Source organism: Terrapene carolina, unplaced genomic scaffold (assembly GCF_002925995.2).
Source record: "Terrapene carolina triunguis isolate 2854851 unplaced genomic scaffold, T_m_triunguis-2.0 Scaffold604, whole genome shotgun sequence".
Taxonomy (NCBI): domain Eukaryota; kingdom Metazoa; phylum Chordata; order Testudines; family Emydidae; genus Terrapene; species Terrapene triunguis.
The window spans coordinates 47,105-56,191 of record NW_020664955.1 but is presented as its reverse complement, the minus strand read 5'-3'; the positions used below and the strand labels follow the sequence as shown (position 1 = coordinate 56,191).

At 42.3% G+C, this 9,087-nt stretch overlaps 1 protein-coding gene across 1 annotated transcript in view; it reads left to right on the top strand.

The window, feature by feature from the left end:
* The window catches only part of RPS10 (ribosomal protein S10), a 10,629-nt gene extending 3,483 nt beyond the window's left edge, over nucleotides 1-7,146 (top strand). The window contains exons 4-6 of the mRNA XM_024200212.3: nucleotides 5,169-5,246; nucleotides 5,716-5,771; nucleotides 7,056-7,146. Of these exons, the coding sequence (XP_024055980.1) occupies nucleotides 5,169-5,246; nucleotides 5,716-5,771; nucleotides 7,056-7,097 (176 nt within the window). The 3' untranslated portion in view covers nucleotides 7,098-7,146. The remainder of the gene's footprint in view (nucleotides 1-5,168; nucleotides 5,247-5,715; nucleotides 5,772-7,055) is intronic.
* Nucleotides 7,147-9,087: the final 1,941 nt, after the last annotated feature.

Below are 9,087 nucleotides of genomic sequence, written 5' to 3'. Positions count from 1 at the left end.
GGGGGGGGGGGGGGACGCTCTAGTTCAACCAGGAGTTAACTCAAGGAAGTCTTGTGGCCTGTGTTACACAGAAAGTTAGACTAGATGATCACCAAAGTCCCTTCTGGCCTTGTCTATTAATTCATTGCAAACCACTTTGGTTCTTTTTTCGAAGCTAAAAGTATCCTTCTAGATAGGGATATGCTTGCAAAATGGATATTTCAGATAGACAGGAACAATCAATGTGTATAGAGTAAATGTGTATTTTCAAAGGCAGTACATAAATACAAAATATATTAATGGTTCCTACAGACCCCTGAAATCTAGTCAATTCATGTACTTCCAAGAGGCTTATTTTAGGATGGCTAATATAACACACACAGAACAAAATTGGGGTTGATTAAAATTTCACCCCTGTTATGCAGTGTGCTGCATACTAGCTGCTGGCCTGCCACTTCACCTTCTTAGGTAGCAGTGTTTCATTGGAGCTATATGAATGGCTTACAAAACTTTTTGGGATTCTCTCTGGTGAAAAGGTGCTATAGTAAAGATAAAGCATAAGTTAGTCTTAGACAGCTATGACCAAACCACACACATCACCGCCACTCTTTTTTCTGCCACTGTGCACAGGATTAAAGGACACTTGAGTCTGATTTTGGTTGTTGGGTTAGTTTGTGGGTGCTGGGTAGTGTATATCACAGGCCATCAACAGGAGGTTTGACTGGATGATCTAGTAGCCTTTACTGGCCTTAAACTCTGACACCCCCCTCGGTTTATACTGCTGAATATGCTTTAGGTGTTTAACACTGAAGATTACAAAAACTGAAAGTGAACAATTATCTATCTTTGGGTATGTCTACACTACCCGCCGGATCGGCGGGTAGCGATCTATCTATCGGGGATCGATTTATCATGTGTAGTGTAGACACGATAAATCGATCCCCGGTCACTCTCCCGTGGACTACTGAACTCCAGCTCGGCGAGAGGCAGAAGCAAAGTTGATGGGGGAGCCGCGGCAATTGACCCCGCGCTGTGAGGACGTGAGGTAAGTCGAAGTAAGATACGCAACTTCAGCTACGAGAATAGCGTAGCTGAAGTCGACGTATCTTACGTCGATTTTCCCTCCTCTTCCCACCCCCCCTCCCCCCCCCCATCCTCCCCCAGTGCAGACCAGGCCTTTGACTTGTTTGCTTTGTGCATTTGGAAGCACTCTGACTTCCTTGCTATTTTCTCTGTCTAGTCAGTTTCCCCTGTTCGTTTATGTAACACAGCAACAGGGGAAGAAACATTAAAATATAGAAAAATGTGCTTTTACAATCACAAGTTACCCAGGGAATAGGGGGCAGGTGTATTTCCTGAAATACCTTTTTATTTTAAGTTGACTATATTTCAGTTTGATGTACCTTGACTTGTTGCTGCAAACTCAGCTGAACTTCTGAAGGCCCAACTTGGTATTTGGGTGTGGCCATAAACTTGAGAATAGCTCCTGGATGGAGGAGAGAAACTACTGCAAAAGTTGATATGGCAAGGCCTGCAGTGACTCTCAATTTTGGCTCTCCCTTGAGGTGGGAGAAAGTGGGACTTTTGCGTGGGGGGTGGGGCTGCCACTTGTGCACAGTAAGAATAATCTGCCCTCAAGCAGGAATACCCTCGTCCCTACCACTTAGAGGTGCCTGCACTACAGTTTTATTCTTCAGCTGGGAAGTGCCTCGCTGATTTTAAGTTGCATTGTAGCTCATTTAACTACTGCTGAGTCACATGCTCAGCCCAAAATGTGTGTGAGATATATCTATCTCATAGAACTGGAAGGGACCCCGAAAGGTCATCGAGTCCAGCCGCCTGCCTTCACTAGCAGGACCAAGTACTGATTTTGCCCCAGATCCCTAAGTGGCCCCCTCAAGGATTGAACTCACAACCCTGGGTTTAGCAGGCCAATGCTCAAACCGCTGAGCTATGTAACTCTTTAAGACCTTTCTATGTTAGCCTTAGAAACTGTAGTGCCTTTTGAGCAAACAGTGTAAATTCTTCCTAGGAAGATGCCTTGACTAGTGTTGACAGGGTTTAAATGAGACCCACTTGTTGCTGGGTCTCTAAGACTATGTCTACACTCGCAATTGAACAACAAAACATTTCTTTCAGAGGTGTTTAACACCACCTTCCCCCTGCCTCCCTGAAAGACACAAGTTTTGCCGCGACGAGTGCCAGTGTGAACAGCGCATTGTTGGCAGGAGAGCTGACAACCAGCAGCTACACTGTGTGACTTTTAGCGGCATGGCTATGGCGTTAAAAGCTGTGTAGTGTAGGCATAGACTAAGGCTAGGTCTACACTACAGCGGGGGGTCGACCTAAGATACGCAACTTCAGCTACGTGAATACTGTAGCTGAAGTTGCGTATTTTAGGTCGACTTACCTGGCTGTGAGGACGGGGGAAAGTCGACCGCTGCCATCGACTCCGCTGCCGCTTCTTGCCGCGGTGGATTTCCGGAGTCGACGGCAGAGCGATCAGGGATCGATTTTATCGCGTCTTCACTAGATGTGATAAGTCGATCCCAGAACATCGATTGCCTGCCGCCGGACCCTCCTGTAAGTGTAGATGTACCCTCAGATCCCAAGTTTGTCTTTCGTCCTTCCTGTGAGATGCTGTGATTTACAGAAGTGTATGTGAAACTTGCAGGTTAAAATTTGCTTTTGAGTTCCTCTAGTGAAGGTAAATTGGCTATTGCCCTATTTATCTCAGTGTGTATAGTGCAGAAGTCTTAATCCCTATACACTCTACAACTTAAATGGTGTTAACTACAACACTGATAGAGCTATACCCATTGTCCAGGTGTAATAGCTAGTGTGGTTATAACATGCTTTCTCTGTTCAAGGCAAATGGTATTTTAAAGTGTGCTAATTGTGCTCTAGAGTACTGTTGTGTATTTGATACCACAGTCTCTTAAGTGTTTGTAACCATGTTATGTCTGTAATAGTGTTTGTTTGCAAGTTTCAGGGTAGAGAGAGGCCAGGATTCAGTGCCATAGTGCCCATGGCTTCCTAGAGAACATAACTACCCAAAGTGTAGCCCTCTTTGCTCAGAGGAGTAAGAAGTGGATGTAGCAGAAGGCCGGTTCAGAGGTTGTGCCCTGTAGATGTATCACTAGGATACCTCTCTATGGTAGAAGCATTTTGTTTTCCCTTCACCTAAACATGAGAATTAGTTTTTCATGAATTCTAATAGGCTGGCAATTTTCTTCCTCTAGAAAGGAGCAATAAGGGAGCTGTGCATTTTTCAATATGATTGAAACTGCATGTCAGTTTGTGGTGAGCCATCCACCCACCAGCCTTTACTCAGGGTTTTACTGGCAGAACAGTAAAGCATTGGTGCCTGATGGTGTAGGGCAGTGGTTCTCAACCAGGGGTACACATACCCCCCGGGGTCTTCTAGGAGGTACATTAATTAACTCCTCTAGATATTTGCCTAGTTTTACAACAGGCTACATAAAAAGCACTAGTGAAGTCAGTACAAACTCAAATTTCATACAGACAATGGTTTGTTTATACTGTTCTATATACCATACACTGAAATGTAAGTACAATATTTATATCCCAGTTGACTTATTTTATAATTATATGGTTAAAAATGAGCAAGTAAGCAATTTTTCAGTGATAGTGTGCTGTGGCACTTTTGTATTTTTATGTCTGATTTTGTTAGCAAGTAGTTTTTAAGTGAGGTGAAACATGGGTGTATGCAAGACAAATCAGACTCCTGAAAGGGGTACAGTAACCTGGAAAGGTTGAGAGCCACTGGTGTAGGAGACCTTCATCTTTAAGGACTTACAGTAGGGTTCACCCAAAGTTTCAAAGGCTGGTAAGTCCACCAGGCTTCTATTTGAGCTCTGCCTCTTGCTTCCTTCCCTGGAAGCATCTGCCCATCTTTTTAGTTTATTTTTGTTACTTTAGATCACCTTTTCTTAGGCTTACTAATTTATCCCATTTTTAAGACCGAAGATACTTTTGTTGCCCACGCTTAATCAAATATTTGGGGCTGGAGAGAGAATTCTGTACAGTTGGGATTTGGGGTAAAAGTGTGCGTTTGTCAGGCATAATAAACACAACCATGATGTGTTCTTTATATTATAACCTTCAATTTTAGCCCTTATTTGAAGCTAGTTTTGCAGTTGGCCTGGCTAGAAGCACAATGTATTTGAAAGTGTGTTGTTAATTCAGGATTGGTAAAAACTTAGTTGTATTTGCATTGATCAGAAACTTGGCAAGCAAATACAGTAAAAGCTGTGTTATCTGGCACTTTACCAGTTGGAAAGCTCTATAAACCAGCATTTCTGATCTTCATTGAAAGTCCGGTCTATAGTCCGGTTGGCGTGGGTCCGGCAGGCTCCCTACCTGGCTCCGAGTGACTCCCTGGAAGAGGCAACATCCCCCTGCCGCTCTTAGGCGGAGGAACAGCCACTAGGGGTTTGGAAAGCAGGGCATGGGCTCTGGGAGGGAGTTTGGGTGTGGGAGGGATTGGGGTGTGGGGGGGGATGTGGAATGCTGGATCTGGGCGGGGCTCACCTTGGGTGGCTCCCCGCAAGCGGCGACATGTTTAGATTTGTATTGTTCAAACACTATTGATGTGTTTTTAACAGTGGTTCTCAACCAGAGGTATGCATACCCCTAGGGGTACGTAAAGGTCTTCCAGGGGTTACATCAGCTCATTTAGATATTTGCCTAGTTTTACACCAGGCTACATAAAAAGCACTAGCGAAGTCAGTACAAACTAAAATTTCATACAATGACTTGTTTATACTGCTCTATATACTATACACTGAAATGTAAGTACAATATTTATATTTCAGTTGTTTTGTTTTATAATTATATGATAAAAATGAGAATATTTTTGTCTGGTTTTTTTTTGTAAGCAAGTCATTTTTAAGGTAGGTGAAACTTGGGGTATGCATGACAAATCAAACTCCTGAAAGGGGTACAGTAGTCTAGAAAGGTTGAGACACACTGATCTATAAGACTGTCTAGTAGTGTGGCCATGATAGAGAACTGCATTTAAAATTTAGTTGCCTGCTTTTGTGGCCTGATAAGGCCTGAGCATATAATATGTCCCTTTGATCCTGTATCAAAGCCTCCCCACAACATCACACTTGTAGCATAATAGATTGGATTCCTTGGATTGACAATGCTGTTGTGACTCGCAGGTTTGGAAGGTGAACGCCCTGCTCGTCTTACTCGGGGAGAGGCTGACAGAGATACGTACAGACGCAGTACTGCTCCACGTAAGTATCCGATCTAGCACAAGTATGAGTTAATCAGACCGAGCTTGTCATTTGTGCAGTTTACATTTCTTCTATAGAAATGTCTTCAGTGTTTAGATGTACAACATGCTAATTTCTGTGATGAATGTCTGAGGTCTCAAGCCTCCACTTCCCTGGTGATTCTAGGGTCTGTTTATCAATATGCTTCCACTGCACTGCAGTTATGCTTACATGGCAAGCTGGGTTGGTGGATTTTTTTTTTTTTTCCATGTGGCATAATGTTTCCTATTGCCATAACTTGCAATTGCAGTAAAAAAAAAAATGGCATTGTGGAAATTATCTGTAGCCTATGGTGTGTACGTCCCAAGGTTTTAAACATTTGATAGTGCTAAAGACAGTATATCCTAAATAAGAGTTTGTCGTCCAAGCCCAGGCAGTAGATTCTCTCTGTTTTGTAGTTTTCTAGAATATGCTCTTTCTCTCTTCCCAGTTGGTGCTGACAAAAAGGCTGAGGCTGGTGCAGGAGCAGCTACTGAATTCCAATTTGTAAGTATCTGCATTTGAGAGAGAGGTTGTTTTTTGTTTTTTGTTTTTTTTCCCTCCCTATGTTAATGCTTTAGAAATGCTTTAACTAAAGCTATCCCTGGAAGAGATAGTATATTTTCACAATGCATTCATCATTTATTCACCACCTTAAACAGCTGGCAGTTGCCGTTGGAACGGTATAAGGCACTACCTATAGATAGAGCTCCTTTTGAGCCTGCAGTTACACCACTTAGACAACTATCATATCAGACTTCACATGCTAGACAGCATTGGTTGAGATAATTACTTGGCTAGGCAGCACATGAGCATTCCTTTAAGGTCTTCTGAGGTGATATTGATCATTTGATTAGTACTGGGTAGAGAGCCCCCAGTGTATCTGTCTAATTTTTCAGGTGAAAGAAAACTACAGAGGCCATGATCATCTGTGATTGATTCTTCTTTTTGGGAAAGTGGTAGCTTTGTCGATCTGGCCACAATACTCAAGTTGCAATTAGAATTTGTCATGCTAAATTTTCCTTCTGTTTTCAACTCAATGTGTTATCCTCCCCATCTATCTTAAATTTGAAGGTGTACGGTAATACACTTAATGCCTCTCATTTGAGGTGCTAGTAAATTTTATTAGCACGTCAACCTCTATATCCCTTACCTCATCTCAGAAGTGAGATGGAGGCTTAATATTTGTGAAGCACTGTGAGAGCTCCTGATGAAAGGGGTTGCTTCACACTTTGATAGAGCATTAGTTTGAGCAGACTAGCTTGGAGGTAATACATCAGTGTTTGTCAACCTATTTACCATTGTGGGCTGCATGCACAGTTCTCTGTGTTGTGGGCCACATCCACACAATATATAGACTAGCTGTACGGCCCTGAGGGTATTAGATGGGCCGCAGGTTAAGAACCACTGCACTAAACTCTCAATAGAGAGGTGGGTTGAATTCCTAGTCTGTTAAACGTTGGGTCAGCAGGGCTTGGGCCACACCATAGATTATAAAGCCAGGAGCTGTGTTTTGACAAGCGAGAGTTCCACCTTGCTCTCAGTACACATGGTAACTAACTTCAAAAACAAGTCCTTAAGTCTTCATTCGCTGAACTTGATAGGTAAGGCAGGCAAAATGAATGGTTCTCCTTATGATTCAAGTACAGAATTCCACATCAGGGGAAACAATGATTCAGTGCACTTGGAATGTACTTAATATTTGGTTTGGTAGCTATGTGCTACTTTCAATTGCTGATGTGGCCAAACGTCTAATGCTGTGTGTTTGGGTTTTTTTGTTTGTTTTTGCAGAGAGGTGGATTCGGTCGTGGACGTGGTCAGCCTCCTCAGTAGAATTCTCTGGTCATGTTTTTGTGTATAATAAAATAGGTGAAAATCTCACTGTTTGCTTCCTTGTATCATTTGAATGTGTGGAAGCGAATATCAGAGAAAAGCAAAGTAACAACTTATACCACTAAGCCTTCTGGCTCCTGCTACTACAGAGTTGAAGATAATCCTGATTAGAAAGTGAGTTATGGGGAGTAGACTAGGTCCTAGGAAATCAGTCTGACTTTGCAGCAGTGATGGGAGAGGTGATTGCTGCTGCAGGATTTGGTAGTGAGGTTGATGGTTCTTTCCAGAGGAGAACATGGCCTTTTGGGTTCCATGGCAGCTTGGAAGTACCACTGGTACCCTTTATACTTTCAGTAAGGGAGCACCCATAGTAGGTTTCTGGTAATATGGGGCCTCCCTTTTAATAAGGCAACTTGGTTTGACTCACCTATAGAACTTGATCTTGCATTATGGGTAATGTGAAGTTGAAGCAGCTAAAATGCACAGAGTCTAGGAAGATTCATGTGGTGTGAGACTGAAGTAACTACATGAAAAAGGTTGGAGGACCCAGCCCTTCATGATTGATACTCCTTTTTTTGCCCCAGTGGCAAGCACTCTGCACCAGCTTGGCATGGTTTGCAATACTCGCGGGGAATTCTCCAGCAGAACAATAAAATATGGGATATCCATAGCTGCTCCCTAAAGTACAAAGTTCTCATAGGGTCAATGTACTCTTTACTGTTTCAGATCCTAGTGTGTAGGTAATCATTTACAGTACAACAGGATGGTCTCTGGCCTCTGATGTTGCTTAGTAAAAAATAGAAAAATTGAGTTGTCCTAGTTTTGTGCCAGATATGGGGGACAAGCAGCCATTTCTCCAAGGCAATTTTGCTTATGCACCCAGGATCTGTTCCCTTAATTATTTCATGTCTGTTTTTAGTTTGTGATCTGAATTGGCTGCCTGGCTATAGATGTCTACTCTGGCAAGTATAAACTAAATTCTGTAGCAAGAGGCCTGGATTCTGTGACAGTCTTGTGCTGCAAACTGAAAAATCTTTCTCAGGTAGAGGCTTTTATTAAAACAGATATGAATGACCCCACAATCTCTACGGTATTTCTTGTGTTTGGAAGTTAATTTACTTCCCCAATATTCTAATGTGCTGCATAATTTTGTGTTGCAAACACCACAGTTATGAAGGACAAGTTTTTTAGGTGCTGAGCAAATCGAGGGCCTGATTAACCGACTGGAGCCATCAACAAATTCATGAGCTGCTACTTCCAGGTAAATCAAACAATTGTAAAGAAGTGTAGCTATGTTATGCACATACACAGTTGAACAGTGGGGAGCGGGGAGGAAACCCAAGTTCCTGTATTTTAGCAGAGTTTACCTGTCTTAGCCCAAGAACACTTCAAGAGTTTCCTTGAAAGACTTGCATCTATTACTTTCTAGATTGATTCTGATGGTTTGGATCAATTGATAGTTGGAAATAGGCCTGTATGCAATACACCGTCACACCAGTAGATGTTGTCATAATGCAAATTTATATGATAGTCACATACTGTAATAGAATGCTTACCTGCATGGCTTTTGATAGTGTGTGTGTATTATAAAGTGGTCTTAACACTGCAAAAGTTAGACACTAAGAAATTAATCCCACAAACACCCCAGTGAAGAAGGTATTTTTAGAGATGGGGGTGAAATGACAAGGAGCAGTGTGTGTTTTCTAAAACTAGAGTATATTGGTGTCATAGCAGGTGGTCATTTTCACTTGTGAAAGGCTAATTCAAATGCAGCCATCTCTAATTTTCATCGATCTTTTTTTAAATCAAGAGTTCCAGCTGCATTAACTGAAGTCTGTAGATCACAATGTAGCCAAGTTACGGCTACTAAATTACAGCTAAAATATGGATTCCCTAACCCCTGGGTCTAATGATACACTTTATAGCCTAGATACCTGCCTAGCAAACAAACATTTCCAGTCATTATAGTTGCATTTGATCTTTCTTTGTT